A 22,489-nucleotide genomic window follows, 5' to 3' on the forward strand; every position below is an offset into this window, starting at 1 on the left:
ATTTCACAATATTAAAACAATTTTCAGAAAATTTTCTTAATCGTAGGCAACGAAATTATTTATTTATGATGCTTCTAAAATACAAAGCAAATTTTGCCACACTGATAAAAATACAGTAATAACAGTCTCTCAACAATCATTTTCCAGCGACTTTCTAAATTTGTCAGGTTAACATTGCTTTAGACTTTCAGTATTCGCCTTCTTTCTTGATCTTCAAGTTTTAATTCACAAAATATATCAACTTTAATATATTCAATAAAAATAAAAAAGCAACAAAATATAATATTCAAAATATCAAAAATATTGTAAATTATACTGTATGTATTTAGTTAACTGTCCAGAAAAATAAAAATAACAGTCACATACTACAGTATGTCAAAAATTCAAGCATGATTAAACCAGCAAAATCGTTCAACAACTGCTCAAATTACTATATAAAAAAATTTTTTGCTAAAATTTTTGATGAATTTTATAATAAATACTTTTTTTTCTTGCATTACATAACGTAATTTGAAACTTCATAATGTTCATACTGTTGCTTATTTGTGTGATGTAGTTACCAGAAGTATTTTTTCGATTACAATATGAGCTTGAAATGAATATTTATTTTTATTTATTTTTATCACAGCATTTATTATTATTGATTAGAAAAAATAACATTCGAGTTCAGAATTTTCAATTTGAATACAAATGATTCTTATAAACAACGCCAGAAAAATAATCGACTGTAATACGTAGTGAATGTGAGTGAGTATATTTGGAGAAAAAAGGTTGAGAAAAGTTAAACCTGCTCATTGCCAGCTGCGTGTTCACCAGGTTTTTGCTATTTATATTAAATTTATGAGCAAACAAAATAAAGCAATTTCAAAACAAATAATTTTTTACAGTTCAAAATTTTTACATGTTTAGCATATGAAACTACCTAATTCATAACAACAGTTTTGTTTAAATGAATGTTCATTGGTTTTTTGAATTCAAAGCAAGCTTCATCCTAACAGAACGTTTCAATACGCTACAAGTAATGCGTAACATGTTTTACAAGTTCACCATTTCACGAAAATTATACACAATATTATTTGTTATGATGACTTTGAAAACAATAACAACAAACCAAAGTGTTACGCTGGCTGCTGTACATCGCAAACGACAAGTAATTCAAAAAATGTATACCTATACTACTCTAATTGATGGCAAAATATTGCCATCACAATTAATATTCAAATTTAACAAATCTGACCGGATTTTACTGCAACACTATTTACTTTATTGGGCAGGTTGCAACGTGTTAAGAATGATGAACCACTATCAGAATTACTGACGTATCATCGTTTTGTTTATATATACCTGATTATCAATTACTGTTTGACGATAAGCACTCGAGCTAGCGAGCAAAATTAGTTGAATTGTATCAAACTTTTCTGAAATTTATCAATGCTTTTAGAAATGTTGTATAGCGCAACTTCAATCGAGACAGTGGTGTTTGCCTTTTTACTGTACACTGTAGATAGATAAATCAGTTTTCTAAGTTGATATATTTGATTAGTGTTGAAATTTGTTTAACTTTTCCATGTTGTAGTAGCTTCGCATGGGTGATGAGTGAATTGTTCAAATTTTATTATTCTTTTGATCAATTTCAACCAATTCGAATCTCTTTCCAGGATCATCATTATGTATTTGTATTACTACATAAACGAAAACGGCGACCGTGTGTACACTTTGAAAGCAAAAGATCCAGCTGGCCGATTGACATTATCTGCTCACCCGGCAAAGTTTTCTCCGCAGAACACATTTTCACAGCAAAGAATTTTAATCAAGCGACGTTTCAATCTTCTTCCAATGCAAGAAAAAATTAAACAAATTTGAATGTTTCGTTTTAGTAAAAACTGAATAAAAGTTTACATTTGCCTTTTCCGTTTCCATCAACTGTCATCAATGTGCTTGTGTCTCTTGCCAATTATGTTACTTTGTTGCCATGTGCGCATTTCAAATTTACATACGTACGAATATTTCAGGCGAAATAAACGATACTTTTCATCTATAAGTGAATTAATTAAATGGTAAGTGGATTTTTGTAGAAAAAGCGATGAAACAATTATGGATAACTTTTCCATATTGAAAATGCTTCATAGGCAAAAATTTTCGGTGATTTCAATTGTGACATTTCATAAGTGTTTTAATTTAGTTTTGGCAAGCACGTAAAAGAGTTCGACAGTATTTTCGATCGTTCCAACCTGAAGATTATCGGACAAAATTGAAACTGATGCATCACGCACGTTTGTGGTATTTCGCCCTAGCCTGGGGTGGGTTGGGGATGTTTCTGTTAGGACTGCGAGAAGCAGGAAACTCAGCAAAAGTTTCCGAACAATAAGAAACAATTCTATCACTTATATGCATAACAACTATGGATTTTTTCTTCTCTTTGTGAACTAATTAAAATTCTGTTTCCAAAAAAAACAAATGCAATAAAAATTATCCACCGAAGAAGAAAAAGAAGAAGAAAGAGCTAGCATTTTTGTGATGCGTAAAGAGACAGACATTCAATGTGAATCATATTTTCCTCCAATAGCAGTAGGGTAAAATTTTCATTTACTAAACATTACAGTGTGACCGAAAATGATTACTGAAAAGTGAAGAAAATTTTCACTTTGTAAACGGAATAAAATGTGAATACAATTTGAATTTGAAACATTGAAATTAAAAAAAATGTGAAATAGCACGCATGCATATAAAAGTACTGAAAAATTAAAAAAAGAAAAACCAAATTCTTACTATATACTTAAAAAAGACTTTTCAAGGCAATTCGACCAATTCTATTCACAAAATAACAGTAACTGAAAATAAGGTACTTCCGGCACATTTACTGTGTACCATGACACCTAACATGATTTGTCGTGTTTGGCAATTAATTGTACGCAATGAAATTTGAATTTTTTAATCTAAACCAATTGTAAACAGATATCTAATGACAGTGCACATTTTGTGGATGAAATATTGAATCCAAGCAGACAGAGTTTAGTGGATTGTGCTAAAAATTTTATTCCCAAATGTTTTCACTTGAAGAACACCTTGGTTGAAAATTTATACGTGGAAAAAGTGATGAGAAAAGTTTGAAAGCAAAGAAAATAAAGAATGCTAAAACCAACTGCATCCATCCAATCAACTCGTCTTACGAGAAACGTATTACGTTGAAAAATGCAATATATTCACTTTGTTTCGAATTGCAGCTGGCCCGCATGTCTGGAAGCAATGTGACGGTCGAGATCCCTTTTCCTGACCAACAATTTGCCGCATATTGTACATTGAAGATTGGACTGGCCTTTGGTTTGGATTTGGTGCAGTCTGGTGTGCTTGTTCAAGTTGCTCGGATCGCCGAAGGCGCGGTTGCAAATTTTGCACTGCAACGGCTTGAAGCCGGTGTGGGTCCGCAGGTGGATTTTCAGGCCGTACTTTCTCGAGTAGAGTTTGCCGCAGTAGATGCATCGGTGCCCTTGGGCAGTTTTGCCCAGGGTCGTGGCCACAAGTTCAACCGTATTTTTCGATACCTGGCCGAACTGTGCCAGCTGTATCGTCGCTTGATGCTGTTGTTGATGGGGCAGATGTTGAAAAGTTTGCTGAACTGGTAGCAACGCTTTGACAATTTCCACTCCATTGCTACCGTAGTAGGACGACGGGCGGCTTCTCACATTATTATTATTATTATTATTATTGGCTAAACACGCGTATATTTCGACGGGATTTTTCACGGCTGGCAAATTTTTCGTCTCCTCCTCTTCAACATGTTTGTCCAACCAGGGTCGAAATAATCCATTTCTGTCCGTCTTCACAGCCGATTTACTTTGAAAATTCACCTCAGCTTCATTCAATCTTCCACAACCATGATACACTGGTTGACGGATCCACATCAACAAAGATGGTTGGTAGATTCGCATCTCTTGAAAAACAAATCAAATTGAACTGAATTCATACTTATTTATTTTTAATGACCTACTGTTATATATATATGTATATCACACCTTGTGTTACAGAGAAAAAATTTTTTAATAGTATTCATTTCAAATGATAAAGAAAAAATTACCAATGGGTGATAAATTGTTCAAAATGGAAGAAGTACAAGCGATTGAAGAGTGTGGTGAAACAATGTTGAGCATAATTAAAAAGTCATTAGAAAAATAAAGTACAATAACAGTTGGAGAGAGACAACAGCAGCAGCGGCGTTGGCGGGCGAAATAAAATTCCAAATGATCAAACTGATCAAAATGAACAATGATCAGGCGGCTTGTAAAGCGTAAAAGAGCAGCAGAGCTGCAACGATCGCCCCCCCTCCGCTTTTCACCTCATTCGTCAATTGTAGTTTAAAGCTGAAGAGAAAAACAAAGAAAGCAGAATTAGCAGCAGCATAAGAGAAAAAAAGCTTGTGACCCTTTGACAATGCCGATGTGAAAAGCAGTGGCCGGTCAAGAGGAGCACCAGTGTAAGGGGATGAAGAAAAGCAGCGCTTGTGTAGTAAGAAGATTAACAGGCGGTGACGTGGCGGTGAAAGTTGTGATGCTCACGAGCGGCTCGTTTTACATTCTCGCGGCGTTGTTTTACACCGCCTACGCGTCTGGCTGTCTTTGTTTCACTTCCCTCCCCCATGTCCCTATTTTGTATATTAATTTTCACGTCTGCCTGCCTGTCTGCCTGTCTGATTCTCTTTGTCTGTCTGTCTGTCTGTCCGGCCAACTGACGGTAAGGGAATCTTTTCTCCAACCTGCCCTTCCTGCCAACCTCGGATCACCCTAAGAACAATTGTATCGATCGGATTTTTAATCCTGCAAAACCTGAATATCTATTGGTGCGAACCAGATGCCGGTTCTATTGTTTATGCTGGTGGAACGAGAACGAGCAGTTGGTTTCGGATAAATAATGGTGCAAAGAAAAAGAAGAATAAAAAAAATAAAATACGAGAAACTTGAACTTGAAAATCTTGTTACGAAATCCGACTGCGCTTTGATCACCATCGCCAACAATAAACACCAATAAACTGCTATTGTTGACAATTCTCGCCTGCTAAAAGCTGTCCTAATCGCCAGATTTCGACCATTACAATCCGCGACAATTAATGATAATTGCTGTCGCCGATCCGTCTCGGTCAGCATTCAGATCGCATTTTTAAAGCATAATTAATTTGCACTGAAAAATTAAAATAAAATACTTACTCAGTTGATAGACGGTACAAAGACTTCGGACGCTTCGTGACTACGGTAAACAAACGTATTATTACCGACACTTTCAAACGCGTAAATTCTCTCCTATAGGCATGGTCGTTCAGAATAATATCATCCAAATATGTGCGCATCGTTATATCATTCACGCTGGTTGCAGCTTTTGAAGCTTTGGACATTAGCCAATAGATCTTTTGACACTTGTTGAACGACATTTTGAAAACAATCCTCCCAAACCACACACACCACACACACACACACATACACGGCCGTTAGCTTCATTGGAATATCACCGGTGTATTGAATAGGATCGTCGATGCGCAATCAGTGTCATCACAACAGCTTCAACAACGGATGAGATATACGTTGACAGCGTATCAATTTGCACATCAAAGAGCCTGCTGACGGACGATTCACCTGCAATCACTTCGCATCAAATCAACACTCAAATTGTCAAATGCTCAAACATGCAAAAAAAATCAATTTCTCTCAATTGTTGTTTAAAACCAATTTTTTTCTGTTCAACTTTTAATATTAATTTAAATTTATTCAAATCCAATAATTCAACTGCTTTTAAAAATACAATAAAATAAACAAGCAAGAAAGCACTGTACATTCATTTTCACTTCATCGCGATTTTTTACATATATATTCTTGCAAATCACAACTGTACATTATTATTCTGCTGTTAACAGTGACCTTGAATTCTATTTACAAAACAAAACACCAATAACAACGGTCAAAAACACAGTGTTAATAATTCTTGAAAATCATTTTACGATTACCAGTTGGAACTTAACTTTTACTCGTTCAACTTAAATAAAGCAATAAACATACTTTAAATTATTCAATTTAGATTTTCTTTTTTTTTCAAAGTGAAATACTAAATTATTAATTAAACAAATAAAATAACTAATAAATAAATAAATCAATACAGATAGCAACAAGTTTGAATTACCTTTGAAATAGTTGATTGTGTTGAGGAAAAAAGATGTAATGGAAATCGATTTCCATTACAAAAAATGTCTTCTATTAATACAGCTTGATGCAAAATTGATCTTCCATTAACAACAACAACGTTCCGAAGTGCAAAGCATGCAAAATGAACCAATCTGGCCGACAATTGCCGATTTCTGTATCCAGTCATCCTGTTGAATTCAGCAATGAAAAATTCAATTAACCAATCAATCGAAATGTGAAGAAGAAAATTAATCACTCATTCGATATTCTGATAAACAAATATTTGGTCGATCGTGAGGCATTTTTCTCTGAATACAAATAATAAATCTGAAACAATCAATTACAACAGTCAAAAATATTTCCAAATGGAAATATATAACTTTAACCAATTTTGATAAATAAAATGCTCTTTCGCTATTGGAGAATCATAAAAATTTTCAATGAGCACGATCAACAGTCGATTCAATCGTCTAGCAGCATTGAAGTTGGCAATGTGTCCTGTTGATTTGCATCAATCGAAGGGTTAACTGCATTACACAAAGCTGAAGTTGAAAACAAGCATCTGAATAAAAGAAAATGGAAGGAAAATTCGTCGCCGATCAATAATATTCATCTTGTGCGTCATCAGCAGAAACAAACTTTTTAATAATAATACTTCAACATGTAAACAAATCTTGTCTGTCCATAAATACAGTCCAACGGTCAAGAGTGGGAAAATAAAAGAATTTTTTTTCTTCACATCTAAAAGTAATTTCTCTCGTAAAACATGTTAAATTGTAACAAATGGCAAACAATTGATAGAATTAATTATTGATGCGAAGAAAAATGGAAAATTTGCATAATAGATAAATTTTTATAGAAAGGCGTCTTTGGAATCGTACAAATTGGAATAAGAACGAGTGCCTCGGGAAATATTACGACGCAAAGTGTTGCGATCGAATTGGGATACCATGGAAGAGCCGATCATATCGACCGACGTGGCCAAATCCGACGGTCTCAACGATGTGATATGCCGAAAACAGCACGGTGCAGAAATGGTCTGCTTGCCCGGAGCTGGCATGGAACGTATTATCGAACCGCTGGTCATGGACATGGACGAGTCTTGAGACGAAGGCAAATAGAGCCTTGTAACCGTTGTAGATGAACCACCGTTGCGGGATATGCTCGATTGTAAAATCCTCAACTGTTGGTAAAATTTCCTAGCCGACGGTGAATGATCAAAACTAATACCAACAGTAGTCTGGTAGCCACCTTCAGTGCCGATGAACATTGTATGGAAACTCGAATCTACCGCACAGTAACTGAAAGCATGTACATTTTTTTCTTTGGATAATTTAATACTATAAGAATTTGAAAAATCTCATCAAAATAAATAGAAACGTGTCTGTTGAACTGTAAATAAAATTAGATGTTATAAAATTGAATTGAAAATTTTGATTGAATTGCTTTTCTCAAGAACAATCTGCAAAGAGAATAATTAATTGTTTATTAAGAGTTGTTGTCCACTTTGAATGATCAATCAGTGAACAAATAGATTGCAAGTTTGGATAAATCAAATAGAAGAAAATATTAATACATTCAATATTGGAACTAAGTAAACAAACCACTTTTCCAACAAATAAATGTTTGAGGAAAAATAGAAAAGAAAGCAAGCAAAAGAATTCTGAAGAATATATTTTTCCATTTTACAATTTATTCATCATTTTGCTTTTATTAATAATAATTGAAAAGGTAAAGTAAAATTTAAGTGACAAATGTTGTTTCTGTTTACTTATTATGGTCAATATTGAAAAAGGGTCTTTTCGGAAAATACTTTTCTGTAGAGAAGATTTGAAAAAAATTAAATACAAATCGAATCATAACGTGAAATAGAATACATACCTACAGTAAGAAAATAATTAAAAGGTGACATGTTAGTAGTGTGTTTGTAAAGTGCGTGCAAATGATAAAAGAAATTTACAAAAAATAAATTAGCATACCGACTGAATGATGACAAATTATGCTTCCAAAGTGTAAAGCCGGTCCCGTATTCGGCAACCCGAATTTGCAATTGTACTACCGACGTTGTTTCCTGTGGCGACGACTGGTTGGAATCGAGCACCAATACTGGGATACCTGTGACGAACAGATCCCAACTGTCATTTCTGGATTCAGCTAATAGCTTGCTTGTCAGTGTCGTTGATGTTGGTGTAGGTGTCGTTGAAAATTTTTTATACACATACAAATTTGCCAAACACGGACAAACGAACGCTTGACTGGTTCGACTGCTGTACATCAGTTCAACTTTGAATATTTCCTCTTCCGGTAATTCGAGTCGATTCTGCTGAGATCCGGCTGCATGGTGGTGATCAACGGCCATTGCTGTCAAATTCACTTCACCACTTATATTATCATCACCATCATCATCAAAAAGACCACGACAACTACGACTTCTCAAACCAATCTAGATATAATATACTTGCAATCAATTATATAATCAAATAATATGAAAGAACAACAATTTCTTTCTGATGATAATTAATAATTTTACAATTGACAATATAATAGTTAATTTTCTCCTCTATTCACTAAGATAGATGGACAGGATGGATGGCTGGATAGAGAAAGAATATTGACTAATTGTAAAAATATGTGCAAGATTTTCAATTAAAGACGATGCGCGACAAGTACATTAAAAAGCAAGCGCGTCAGAAGATGGCAAAATGGGCTTTAATCATCATCAATGCCGTTCAATCCTGCTTGCTTTTGATATTTTACTTTTGGATTAAATTTCGATCGTAAAATACGAGTTCATTTTTCTGCAAACGGAAACACTCGAATCACAATCTCAACAATTTGATTAACAACACTAAAAATATGCAAAAATAATAAAATAAAATAGAATAGAATAGAATAGAATACACACCGACATATATTAAAATAACAATTTAAAAATTGCTGAAAATTATTAAAATAAATAAATAAGCCAAGCATCGATTGCCCATCTACTACAATTGGAAAAATGTACGGTTAATTTTGCCACTGGGTTGTCGGTTAGCCAGCAACTGGTTCGATGCGAAAGCACGTGACGCAAATCGTTCAACATATACGGACGGCAATGCACAATGATTTCACAAAAAGACAATCAATAATACAAGGTGATTAAAAAAAAATTTTTTTTTCTCAAAAAGTACTCAAATTGCAAATATGCTTGCAATAAATAAATATATAAAGCCGTAATTTGGAAAAATTATTTTTCAAAAATCAACTCATGAAAAATTATTTATCACTGCAAAAATGCCACGTGAAAACAATCATAAATATAAAAATGATAATCATATAAACAAACTATGGAAAAATATTCTTTTTTCCACGCCTATTATCAAATATTATAATAACAGTTCAACAACATTTAATTCGGTTGATTGAATTTCTCGATAAATAATGCTTCACATTTATACGTACTAGAATTTTTATACATACATGCGTATAATTATTTTTTATCACGAAAACATATAGCAATCAATTCCAATAAATAATATTTACAATACATATATGTATATATCGGTGGAAATTGAAGAAAAATTTGATAATTAAATAATACACGGGCAACGATTAATAAGAAGAACCTACAGTCACCGATTAATATGATGCACGAATATGAAAAAGAAGAAAATGTAATAAAACCCACAATGATATTCTTTTGTTGGGAAGAAAAATTCATAATCCGAAGCATATTTTCCGCAGGCTTTTTCTTTTTTGAAAGAAAAAAAGTGGAAAAATGAAACTTTTCAAGAAGGTCAATATTTCAAAATCAAGACAAAATTTGAAAACGTAAAACAAATATGATAACAATAAAATTTGCATAACGATATCGAAATTTGAAGAAAAAACTAGAACAAAAGAAAAATATAACTTATCATCAAGTAAAGAAAGAAGCAAAAGAGGAACAGTAGTAAGTAGCAAAATGGGAAAAAAAGAATTTAAACAAAAAACCAAAAGCATAATGCAGAATAGCAGCAAATGTTCACTTTTGTTATAATTTGTTGGAGGAAATTGCAAAAATGTTTCAAGTGATGAAGTAACAGCAAAGAAAAATGATATTCTAAGCAGAATCATATATCTCACTTCTATGCATTGCTATAAAAATTATGTATATATATATATATATATATATATATATACATCGAGCGTATGTATCAATTGCTTGCATATATAATACTTGAGAGAATTGGAATAATGAAAAGCGTCAGTGAAACTTTTCTGTGAAACAAGTTTTAGTTGAACCGACAGTCGTCGTCCTGATTTTAGCACCATCTTCATCATCAGTACTTTAAACCATACGTGTTTAAATTCTCATTAAATTTAAAAATTACCTTTTTTTTCTCTTTCAACTTCAAAACAAGCAACACACAAACGTCTCCATTATTCAATTTGATAGTCGTTTAAGAAAATTTTTATCACTAATAAATTTTTATTACGTTCACTTTATTCTTTGAAAGGTCAATATAAAATGAATAAAAACAAACATTTCTAAAAAGCATTAATATTATTATTACTAGTATTAGCATTGCAATTGATATACTAATACTAGACGTAAGGATGAAGCAAAATTACTTTCAAAATCATTTCCGTCCATCCAGGTTCAAGTAAACGTCGTGAACATAAAAATGCTAACAATTGCACCAATATGCTAAAGCTCGAGATGACAATCTCATTTCTTATCTAGATTATCTTCTTCTGAATAACGAACAAATGAGTTCAGATCATCTAAGCTAAATAAATAAATAAATAAATGAATAAATGAGCCATTTTCACATAAGAATCCATTTATCATTTGTCTGCTTTCTCAAGCGAACCCAAAAACAGAACATATCATTGCAATAATTTGCATAAATATAAAACTACTGTAACGACCAATGAAACCGACGAGTGATTTGTACACACAAATGAAGATGAATGAAAAGTAAAAAGTTGAAAATGAAGCAAATCTGCTCGAATGAATGAATGAATAAATAGTAGTAAAGGGAAGCATTAACAAAAAATTTTGCTCGTTTGTTTGTTATTTTTCGCTCAAAAAAATTGCATCAATGAAATGAAATGATTGTGGTCACAATGTTTGAACAAAATTATCTCATGTCATCACAATAAATTTAAATAATTACAATAAAAATTGATGACAAGAATAAGAATGACATTTTTTCAAATAATAAATCAAAGAATAGGTAAATACCTTTCTACGTTTCGATGATGATGTAAGCGTCATGGTTTTATCAATTTTTTTCGATAAATAATGCAAATGATAAAAAAAAAGTACTGGATGTTGTTCTCTCCAATTGTCGCCACAACAAACAGAATAAACACTGCTATTAACAACAACAACAACAGAGTCAGTTGGTGTAGTTAAATAATAATATTAATAATAATAAATATGATTTTGCTTTGGCCTGCCGTGCTGGTGCAGTTGTTGCAAAAGTAAGCAACTTGAAAATGGCAGGCAATAAGGAAATGGAAGAAAGAAAAGAGAGAATGATAAATAGAGAAAGAGAGCAAGCAGGCAAGCAAGCAAGCAAGCAGAGCAAGCAGAGCAAAAGCAGCCAGCAGAACAAGCAACAAAGCATGCAATGCTTGAACTGACAGAATAAAACTACAACGAGACAGACGAGAAAAAGCCAACAACGACGCCGGTAAATAAACACCGTCATTGACAATCATGTCCGAATTGCAAATGTTACGCGCAATCTAAACTGACCACTTGACCATCTCTGATGGTCACATCGGTCATTGCCGGCAATCATCATCATTATAATAATCATCAGTTACAACTGCTGTTGGATAATAAGTACAGAACATTTACACAATATTGGAAACTGACAATGATGAAGAAAAATCTAGTCCAATTTTGACTATACCAAAATGAGAAAGATATCAATGACAGAAAGCCGGATACGGGCAGCATCACCGGCAGTTACAACAGTTCGCAAATCTGCAAATTTCACAGTTCAACAAGCATGCCGTATAATTGTTGTGCACAAAAAAAAGAACATTAAATTCAACTTTAATAAAACAAAATCAAATTTTGAAAACTGAAAAAAATAACTCACTTCTGTACAAAAAAAAATAATCTTTCATTTCGAAAAGTTACAAAAAAAATTAATAAATTTAAATTAAAAATCAAATGAACAATAATAGAAAAGATTTATTTTTCAAAAAAAAAGAAAATAATCTACTTAGGGCGTGTCCAAACAAAGAAACTGGCTCAATTTAAAGTTCCACACCAACAACAACAACAACTGACCGTGAACTTTACAGAAAATACATAAGTTTTCTAAAACCAGTCGATCAATCAGTTACTGGCTAACTACCCCCACCCCAAACAATTCTCAACCGTTGACGAAGTTGGACAAATGATGGATATTTGAGCAGAATAATAATTTAGTTGAAAAAAAAATTTTTTTTAAGCCAAATAAAATATACATATCACCCAGTAGCAAAGATGATTTAAAAAAACCAAATTCCAAAGTCATCGAAGACGAACTATTGAAATCGAATAACTAACTAACTTGTTTGCAATCGAAGAAACTGAAGACGTCAAGAGATTGATCAAATTTTGCTGTCTGTGAAATTTTTTTTAATCATCAAACCACAATTACGCAACAGCTCTTACCTTCGATTCTGCTGATACGAATTGCACACAAATAAATATTTCTGCTTTTGTCAACAACAACAACAGCCCAGACGTAAGCTTTTTCAACCTTTTCTTTGTCATCAATACAACCAAAAAAAAGACCTCTACAAAAAGTTATACTGTACAATTGTACTGTTGAAACAATTAAGCAATTGTTTGGCCATTTGCCAAATGTACTGTTCATCAACCAGACGCATAGTACAATTATTATTAATATTCAGTCTGAAAAAAAATAAATAAAAACAACAATAACTATTTACTTGGTCGTCAATTTTCAATTCGTTATATAGCTGTTTGTTGTCGAGTGAAAAAAAAACATGCCAAACGTCAGAGGTGATAAAATGAAAAACCAAATTTGATTAAATCTTCACGAACGGTCCTGTTCAGTGTTGGCATTTTTCCACAGCGTCAGTCAGTTTGATGGACACGACAGACCCGAAAAATATAAAAACTGGGTCAATCGAATCGTACGAATTCAAATTTTAAAAAATGCAATGCAAACAAAACACACCTTTCATTGCGTTGCTTGGTTGAAGTAATTAAAGTTGTTGTTGACGATCATAATAAAAGACCATTTCAAACAAAAGAATATATTTATACGCACTGTACATTGTATTATTTATTATTGTTCAGCTGAAGCTAGAAAAAAAATGAGCAAACTGAACTCATTTCAAATCAGTTTTTCCAATTAATTAAAATTAAAATTGAATAAAAAGAAAACATATAATAAACAACGCCAATAGACAATTTATTGATAAAATTTTCACTCTTATCTAAAGTTGTCAAACAATACAATCGTAAACAATATTTTCAGTTGATAAAATTTTAAACAAACAAAGCATCGAGAAAAACAATCGCCTAATATCTTTGCAAACATACCAAAGATTTTTGCGTGGAAATCATTTTCAATGAAGAAATCTTATGGACATTTTCTGTTCAATATTTGTCTTTTCCATTGCCTAGAATGCAAAATCGATCAAAACAACAATCATAATGTAAAAATTTTCAACAAAGTGCTTTTAATTTCTATATGCATTATCGAAAATGATATACTTCGCAAAATTCTTCAAAAGAGATCATCCCATCGCCGTCTTTGTCAGCTTCGGTAATTGTTCTCGTAGCAATTCGATCGAGCTAATAATAAATTGAATATAATTCAAACAAATAAATAAATAAATAAATAAACAAGTAATTTTACTTGATCAGCACTGATATGCGCTCCAACCATCATATTCAATATTTCCAATAGTTCATTTTTAGTAATGAAACCGTCATGATTCAAATCGTACATGCTGAAAGCGAATCGCAATTTATCACGCCGACGATTCAACGGATGCGGTTTGTTCTTTTTGATTGGACGAAATCTTGCCAATACGCGCATAAAGTGGCGAAAATTAACTCGCTCTTCGTCTTCACTATAACGGAAAGCACAATATTGGACAAGAGAAGAAGCCCGCCAAGGTGTCGGTAACCTTTCGAAAAAGAACGCATTCACAATCATATCACGGAGTGGATTGATAGCCAGTTCTGGGATCCGTAAGAAATCTTCAACACTGGAACAATTTCAATTGGAGGGGGAAAATCAAGCAAACGTTCATGCACAGAATACATACCACAGAGATCCTGAACCACTCTTGTCCAAAGATGTGAATCGACTGTAAAGACGGACTATTTGATTACGAGAAACTGTACAAAAATCGAATGCAAATCAGTCAACTGAAAAATAATAAATACAACTGAAATTTTCTCTTACATCCCGTCTCTTTTTGAATCTCTTGAATTTCTTCATCTCGAAGCATTGATGAATTGTTTCCCATTGTGTGACAATTTTTATTCTTAAAACACCTGAACACAACTTGCATAAATTAATAAGTCGACAAAATTCATTTGCAAGTAAATCTTTTTTGTTCAATTCATATCGACAACAGATACATTCATTATTCGTATAATAAAGAAAACAAAATATAAATCAATCGTTTCAAGCAAACTGATCACTGCATCGAAACTTTAAAAATCGGCAATCTAAATATATAAACCCATTTCAATAGGAGAAACAAGTTTATCCAGTTTACCAACACCGTTATAAATCAGTGAATGAATGCTATTCACGACAGCTTCACGGTGCATCAAAACAGAAAAAAATACTCGCAAAAAACTTTCAACCACAGCTTTCATTTTTTTGCACTTAACAATCACCGTATCAAAAAACAAACAGGTTCACAAGATCATTTCAACAAGTATACTGTACAGCATATTCAAAAATAAAAAACAAAATGAAATTTATGAGAAAATCTAAATAATTCACAATGTATAATTGCGTACCTTTGAATAACAATTTCGAAGCTAAATGCACGATCGCTTTATTAGGTAGTGTGCTTGTTATTTTATTACTGTAAGTCTGCGAACAGAAACTGAAAAAAATCACTTCATACTGTACATAAAACTTGTTTTGAAATAGCATTTTAAAATAATAATTTAATTTTCAATTAAAAACTTGGTCGTACAAGGATAATGCATTTCATCACCGCCAGATTTACATCGCATACAGTATAATTGTAAATACGTACTGTAATAACAAAACAACACTTTTGTATTGCATGATGACACGACGATATTGGACTTGCAATGATTTTCAAAATATATTTTTAAAATTTATTAATATTTTTCGGCAATATTTGAATATTTTTTCATTCTTTCAAAATTCAACAACAGCCAAATGCATTGAGCTGAAATTTTATTGTAAATACCAAAAGATTATACACATGTGTGCGCGATTGACGAAGGCCATTTAGGGAGATGTCCTGAAACAGCCCATGCAAAGAGAAATATATGTATATACTTTTTCCTTCATCATGAACGTAAAGAAGACGATCCTTTTCGCACTGCGGACACGATTCTTCGACCGCCTGCAGCTGAACAGAGATATTCTAAATATTATAATGATTCCAACAGAAACTGATTCAAAAACTGAATCTGCAATTTCAGCTTCAAAATGCTGCAATAAAATTAAAAACGAAACAGCTGGTTAAAGACTCTACAGCCTTCCTAACCCATACATTTCACACAAAACAAATGAAGAAATGGTGTAAAAGTGCAGCCAACTGTGGCCGAACAGTGCTAGCAGTCTAAATGGTGACGAATGCACTGCTCGGGATGTAAAGTTCCTCGTTTAAAATCACTTACATGTTACAAATTTTGAGTGATCGAAAAAATTAAGTTTCATTTCCAAACTTTACAGAGACTGAATTGGTAGTTTCCCCCTTCGACTCCTGAAAACCGCACTGCTTACATTATACAAAAAATCAGCTAATAGAATATACATTAGCAGTGTTTATAGTCGAATTTTCCAAATTTACATCATGACTTTCAAAACTGCTCTGCGTGGGCATGTCCGCAGAGGTAGATGTCTTCTCTGGAGGGACAATAAAAGCACTTCCCTCTTGGCCTGCACGTTTTCCGAGTAACGTTTTCTATGTAAGTAAACACCATTACAAAAGAAATTAATTCACTGTACAATATAGACAACAGATTTTGAAAGAAAAACGGATTATCTACCGGACTGCATTCTCCCGTGTTTGTATTTGCATCACTGTTGCTAAATGTGCCATCAGTTGTACTTGTATCTTCCACTGATGCTGAACTTTCAGAACGCAGAGATGTCGTTGGTCCATTATTACTATCTGAAATAATATCCGATCTAGAAGTCGATTCCACAGCTGCAGCACCTGCCGCCGCATTGGTCGCAGCATTCTGTGCAGCTTCTAAACAAACCAATATACCAATAGAAATAGCAAGGAAATTTCAAATCTCAACTTACGGGGTTCAAAAGATTTTTTAAATCGTCCCCGAACCACTGTCATTGGATCTCGATTCTGATTTAAAACAGACAATGGTAAAATACGAGTCAATTCGCGACGTCGACGATATTTTGCTTCCACTTTCATCCCCTGCCTCCAAACGTCAGAATTCAAAGCTTGACGCATTACTAGAAAATATATACGAAAAAGCAAAAAAAAAACCAAATATACCGTAACAACGTATCAATTCTATCTATCATTCAACATGTAACTATTACTAACTGCTGTCAACAAAGCTTTGAATGTCCGACGTCAAATCAATATTCTTCGCACCAATGCCTTCTTTGTTCATTTCCAGGCCAACTACCCAAAACGACTCAACTCCGTCTCTGAATAAAACAATATTTATCATTAATAAGAGTAATAAATAAGTGATCAAGCATGATGGTGGTTCGCATCAGTGATCAGCATCGCAATTTCTGCATTAAGCGCCAAATTTCAAACGCTATCAGATCAAAGTGAAGAATTATATAATACATCATGTAAAATGAGATTTTGGAAAATATGAAATTAAAAATAAAAACAGAATAAAATCCATTCTCACCCGTGCTCTTCTAATGGAGAAAACTGTTCCGGATTGACATGCGCCAAAAGAACGCCAGTATTATGCTCAAACTGACCAATCAAATATCTCATTTTCGATTCAACAAGACCACTCCAGGTTATCAGATCCGCTCTAGTTGCAGCAAAGCAGCTGATCACAATGTAATGCTTGTATTTGACGAAAAAATTTGAAGGTTCAAAAAGTTTAGGCCAAGATAGTCCTTTACAAATAACTTCAGTGCTAACCAAGAAACCTAAACAAATAAACTAACAGCAATAGAAAATTTATCCAACAACATATATATATATATACCTTCGTGCAAAAATTTCTGTAAGATTGATCTAGTAGTAGATGAGACGTTAAACGTAGAATTCTGTTGAGGGAACGCTGGAGTTATAATGGGCATTAAGTGATAACGATCACTTTGTTTTACCTGAAATTAAAACCTGAAGAAAAAGAAAACCATGAGAAGTTCAAATTTTCTCATTTACCCGTGGATCCCAGATTAATTCTTGAAAACCAATGTAGCCATGATTCTGAGATGTAATCGAATTTTTCAACAAAACTGGCTTTGGCCACTCCCTTAAATGAACATTTAAATTACCAGATACAGTTATTTGTATAAAAGTCAACATTGAAATACTTACCATTTTGAAAAAATCATAAAAAACTTATTAACCAATACATTAGGAGCTGCCCTCGGATACAGCTGACAAGTTCGAGCGACTAGCATGGCCCATGATACACCGCCAAGAAATCCAACTACATTAGAATACACTCCTTTTTCTGAAAGCACAGTTTCGAAACGGAAAAAACAGCTTATGTTAAAAGAATAATAAAACTACGCTTAGCCCAAAATTTTATAGCGCGCAAAGTCAATCGAAATGTTTCTTTATTCGGTACCAAATTCAAAATTTCATCAGTTACTCGACAACCTGAAATAAAAAATTTCAAACTTTCTTAACTTTCACAAAGCAATTACATACCATTCAAACTGCGAATGCATTTCACGTCTAAATTTCTCAAAAGTTCATCGTCATCCAACTTCTGATTTTCAGGAACTTCTTTCAATGCCAAACGAGCAAACACCATGTCAAGCTGAAAAATAAATCGTAATTTTATCAATTTGTATTCAAATTATATATATATATATTTACTTCAATTCCATCAAATTTTAATTTAATCACAGGCACAAATGCTTCTTCAATAGGACGACATTCGCTGACCTCAGGCTGACTTTTCAGAAGATCTTTAAATGAGGTGAAAAAGTCTTCTCGTAGTATATGACGTGGTGCAACACAGAGTGTATCAATATCAGCTCCTAAAATATATACAATATAAAAGATCAAAAATGGGCTGACTCGTTAATTAATTACTAAACTAAAAGTAAGCACAACTGACCTCGAGTATGAACACCCAAGCGATACGATCCAAAAGTAAAGATTTTTCCGCCTACTGAATCTGCAACATCTGGAGGCATGTTCTGAAAAATCACATAAATATTTTAAAACATTTTCAACAAAACTGCCTTGAAGTCTCTTTAAAAATTTAATGAATACAACAAACAGTAAAAGTTTGAATTATTAGCACACTCGCGCGTTATTTATTGTATTGATTTCTTATTCAAAATTATCAATTTATTGATTCAAAATTATCAAAATATGCAATAAAATTTCATAGGAAAAAGAAACTGCAATAACTTGTTAACAAAATATGATATGAAAAAATAGAAGCACCTTTGAAAAACACAAACTTTCTACAACTCAATGTAAAAAACTGAAGAAATGACCTTCAACTATTATAAAAAAGATTTCAACAATTTTTTAAAATCATTAGGTGAAAACATAAAAGAGATTATATAGATCAATATATGGTAAAAAATAAAGAATTTACCCGCTGAATGCTCAAATCTCGTATCCACTGTCGAAACAACAAATTAACTTTGCGCAAAACTTCCATTCGATGAGTAAGCTCAGCATCACTTTCGAATAAACCATATTCATGCAGAACACGCTCCAACTCTTCGCTCTGCCGTAGATCCAATTCCGTAGGATCAGCCATTGAAATGGGAGCGGTAATTCCATATTGCTCTGTTTCTTCTTCAGTAGTCACCATTAAAACTGACGGGTATGCTACAGGCGTTACGTAGGTCAAAGGCAGCGATCCAACGAACTGAAGATACATAAATTGATAAAACACATCAAACCTAGCGCGAAAACTAAACTTAAACACTACAGAAAGCTTGACACGCTACACACAGTAACTCAATTACATGAACAATTAAAAGGTAACATCAACAATCATAGTTAAGTCTGACCAACTACAGTAATTAATGACCTAATAAATTCAGGAACAAATGTTGACTATAGTACAGTTTTTACATCAGCATCATAAGAAGAAGACTGATAAAATTAAAATAAATTAAATTATTAAAAAGATGTATTGAGAAAAAACAATATTTCAAAATAAACTTATATAATACTAAAAGCTTACATTTCATTTAAAATAGAATACATAAAAAATTGAGGTGATCGTTAAATAATTAAAAAAGTAGAACTTGACTCTCAAGTTTCCATTAAAAAATTTACCATATTGCATATAATATTTATTCATATACATCAACACATTTTGAGCGACAAAAATTTGAAGATAATGAAAATTTATTTTTAATTTTTTTTGCCAAAAAGAAGCATAAAAATTTCATAAATGATGCAATGAGAGAGTTCACAATACAACACAAAACGTTTTCAGAAAATCTACACTGTTCTCGTTAAAAAAGTATGCAGCTTGCAAAAATAATGCACGCAGTGCTAACCGTACTGAAGCATAAAATATTATAAAATAAAAATAAGTAACCGGCAAATATCTGAGCTGAAAATTAATAACGAGCTAAAATTTACGACTAGAATACGGAAGCCAACCAAAAACTTTTTTTTTCATCTTCTGCAGTAAAGATTGCTCAACATTAGCATAGGAATCATCTGAAGTAAGTTCGCGGCATTCAGACAAAGTTTTCTGGAAAACAGCAGTTTCATATGGAACTGGATTATCAGAGCGATGCTTATCATCAGAAATTTCACGAAGCGCTTCGAAAATTTCATCGCAGTAAGCTTCTGAGGGGAATTTTGTCAGTTCACCTTGACGAAATCTCGAAACCACTTCTTCACGAATTCTAGAACCCAAATCACGCCCCGAAGTTACCTTGTCCTTGTCAATGGGCCACCGATTGCAAAGTTGCAAAAATTTCCTATACCTAAAGTAAAATTACCATAATTATAAGTTAAAGAAATTTTGACATGATGATCCTGTCAGTAATGCAATACGTTGACTTCAAATTATAAATTGCATAATTCATTAAGCATGCAACATTCAAAAAAAATTAAAAGAACAAAACTACGCTGTAATACGGTAAAAAATAACAAACTAACGACAACATAAATGCATAACATGTATTAAAATATTAAAAATACCTCGAATACCCCATCGCGTCTGATGAAAATCCTTACAGTAACGCTTCGTCTGAAATAAAGTATCATTAAAAAAATAGATAAAACTGAAAAACAAAAAGCATAAAATAATCCATTGTATATTTTTCAATAAATTTAAAATTTTCATTTATATTATTTCGAATGAAAATAAATCATAACCCAATAAATTATGCAAATAATAAACAAACAAATGAACAAATTCATGCATGCAATACCTTTTGATTGGTTAAATCTAGTTCGTCTTAACGCCGACTTTTCAGCACTGCACTGCTATGATCATTCAACTTCCTGCGTTTGTCGGCGTTGGTGATCAGTGATTTGGCGTGACCATATGCATTGTATTCACTTGTCGATCAAAGAAAAGGCGCGACAAACCGACCAATCAAAGAAAGTATAGAGAGAATTGTCGACGTGTCAGTATTGCATTCGACATTTTAAACTGCTGTAACTGGTTGAAGTGGAAAAATGATTTTTTTACTTATTTAATAAATTTATATTCAGGAAAATGTAAACATTTTTATTTCAACGTCGACGCTTCGAACAGCACACGAGAAGCAGCAAAACGAAAGTACAGCAAGGTAATATATTTTTCTTTTCAATAATTTATATGATTGATTGTTTAAATATACTTCTGCATTATATTTTTATTTACATGTACTACTACAGATAAAAGATAAATTATTTTCTTTTAAAAAATTATTAAACAAAATGAAAGAAAAATTAATATTATACGTCACTGTTAGATTAGGTTTACACAATTAGGATAGCTCGAATAACGGCACTTCGCCTATTTGAAAGCACTGCCAAAATTGCTTTGAATCGACTGCATTTTATAATGCACAGTTTTATTATTACGTATAATAACAATTTTAATTTTATAATTTAATATTTCTTTGTTTTATATTTTTCATTTATTTCATTGAAAACCATTTTTATTTTGCATTTCAGTTAATGAAATAATGATTATTGTTCATGATCATGTAGAAGTTCTGATGCAAATTTAGACTAGGTCAACTAACGTTAGATGTTTATTTAGCTTCGTCTGTTATGTAGCTTGCTTAGTTGAACACTTAAGTAGATCTACAAATTGCTGCTGATTGCCCAGTGTTTTTAACAAAATATTGCGATAAAGGTATATGTGGTTATTTATTTTTTTTCACATTCCATAAGTCAGGACTAGAGATATTTAGAAAGGTTGAAGTATCCGTTAGTTCAATTCGATTTAAGAAAAATCTACTGGATTGAGATTTGTACAAATGCAGTAATTTGGTTTCTTTTGCGGCAGAATTTCCAAATGCAGTGTTTTCACGTGTTTACTGATTTTTGTTTAACTTCATTTTGGTTTTACATTTCATTTTTTCAATATTCTGTTGCGTTTTGATGGTGTGGGCCATGAACAAGACTCCACGCGGCAATTTGAATGTTTAAGAGTCGATTACCTATGATGGGCAGACTTTCAGAATGAATAAGAGTGTAAAGTGATTTATTATAAATTTTAATATTAGAAATGACTCACAACTGACCTAACAGAGTACAAAACACACTCAAACAGAAGCAAGACTTTCTGTTTAGCTGTTTTCTTCTTATTATATATATTTCACTGGTTATCGCAGAGAAAATCAAGCGCATAAGACATAGGAGCCGTTGCTGATGAGATTACTTTCCTTTTATAGCCGATACAATTTGGGTCAAATGACTATCAAATATCAGAGATTTGTACTTTTACTCCACCATCCTCCCTTAATATATGAAACGCCTTTGTGTTTATT

General features: G+C 32.7%; 6 protein-coding genes across 6 annotated transcripts; 2 read left to right on the plus strand and 4 right to left on the minus strand.

The window, feature by feature from the left end:
• The first annotated feature begins 1,084 nt into the window (after nt 1-1,084).
• On the plus strand, nt 1,085-2,368 carry Tsp_03532 (hypothetical protein). Its single transcript, XM_003379835.1, has 4 exons — nt 1,085-1,150; nt 1,442-1,500; nt 1,577-1,769; nt 2,183-2,368. Exons 1-4 carry the CDS (start codon nt 1,085-1,087, stop codon nt 2,366-2,368), a joined length of 504 nt encoding a protein of 167 aa, XP_003379883.1.
• A 761-nt stretch (nt 2,369-3,129) lies between these two features.
• Tsp_03533 (conserved hypothetical protein) lies at nt 3,130-3,634 on the plus strand. The gene is made up of 3 exons (XM_003379836.1): nt 3,130-3,177; nt 3,225-3,414; nt 3,441-3,634. The coding sequence occupies exons 1-3, from the start codon at nt 3,130-3,132 to the stop codon at nt 3,632-3,634; spliced, it is 432 nt and encodes a 143-aa protein (XP_003379884.1).
• A 221-nt stretch (nt 3,635-3,855) lies between these two features.
• On the minus strand, nt 3,856-5,419 carry Tsp_03534 (hypothetical protein). Its single transcript, XM_003379837.1, has 3 exons — nt 5,199-5,419; nt 4,751-4,811; nt 3,856-3,954 (listed from the first exon to the last, which is right to left on the minus strand). Exons 1-3 carry the CDS (start codon nt 5,417-5,419, stop codon nt 3,856-3,858), a joined length of 381 nt encoding a protein of 126 aa, XP_003379885.1.
• Nucleotides 5,420-7,017: 1,598 nt separating this feature from the next.
• Nucleotides 7,018-9,249, minus strand: Tsp_03535 (hypothetical protein). Its single transcript, XM_003379838.1, has 6 exons — nt 9,172-9,249; nt 9,070-9,101; nt 8,979-9,012; nt 8,144-8,607; nt 7,545-7,556; nt 7,018-7,465 (listed from the first exon to the last, which is right to left on the minus strand). The coding sequence occupies exons 1-6, from the start codon at nt 9,247-9,249 to the stop codon at nt 7,018-7,020; spliced, it is 1,068 nt and encodes a 355-aa protein (XP_003379886.1).
• Nucleotides 9,250-13,736: 4,487 nt separating this feature from the next.
• Nucleotides 13,737-14,693, minus strand: Tsp_03536 (calcium-binding protein p22). Its single transcript, XM_003379839.1, has 5 exons — nt 14,585-14,693; nt 14,445-14,517; nt 14,030-14,384; nt 13,885-13,965; nt 13,737-13,790 (listed from the first exon to the last, which is right to left on the minus strand). The coding sequence occupies exons 1-5, from the start codon at nt 14,691-14,693 to the stop codon at nt 13,737-13,739; spliced, it is 672 nt and encodes a 223-aa protein (XP_003379887.1).
• Nucleotides 14,694-15,056: 363 nt separating this feature from the next.
• On the minus strand, nt 15,057-21,357 carry Tsp_03537 (poly(A) polymerase gamma). The gene is given in 25 exon segments (XM_003379840.1): nt 15,057-15,073; nt 15,154-15,242; nt 15,326-15,397; nt 15,408-15,450; nt 15,671-15,743; nt 16,152-16,301; nt 16,387-16,592; nt 16,649-16,816; nt 16,911-17,017; nt 17,233-17,485; nt 17,545-17,665; nt 17,724-17,814; nt 17,904-18,018; nt 18,075-18,167; nt 18,219-18,330; nt 18,390-18,553; nt 18,634-18,715; nt 19,126-19,404; nt 19,614-19,634; nt 19,993-20,051; nt 20,089-20,103; nt 20,133-20,485; nt 20,529-20,560; nt 20,703-20,751; nt 21,350-21,357. 25 exon segments carry the CDS (start codon nt 21,355-21,357, stop codon nt 15,057-15,059), a joined length of 2,772 nt encoding a protein of 923 aa, XP_003379888.1.
• Between the last annotated feature and the right edge of the window lie 1,132 nt (nt 21,358-22,489).

Source organism: Trichinella spiralis (genome assembly GCF_000181795.1).
Source record: "Trichinella spiralis strain ISS 195 chromosome Unknown Scfld2, whole genome shotgun sequence".
In the NCBI taxonomy this organism is placed as follows: domain Eukaryota; kingdom Metazoa; phylum Nematoda; class Enoplea; order Trichinellida; family Trichinellidae; genus Trichinella; species Trichinella spiralis.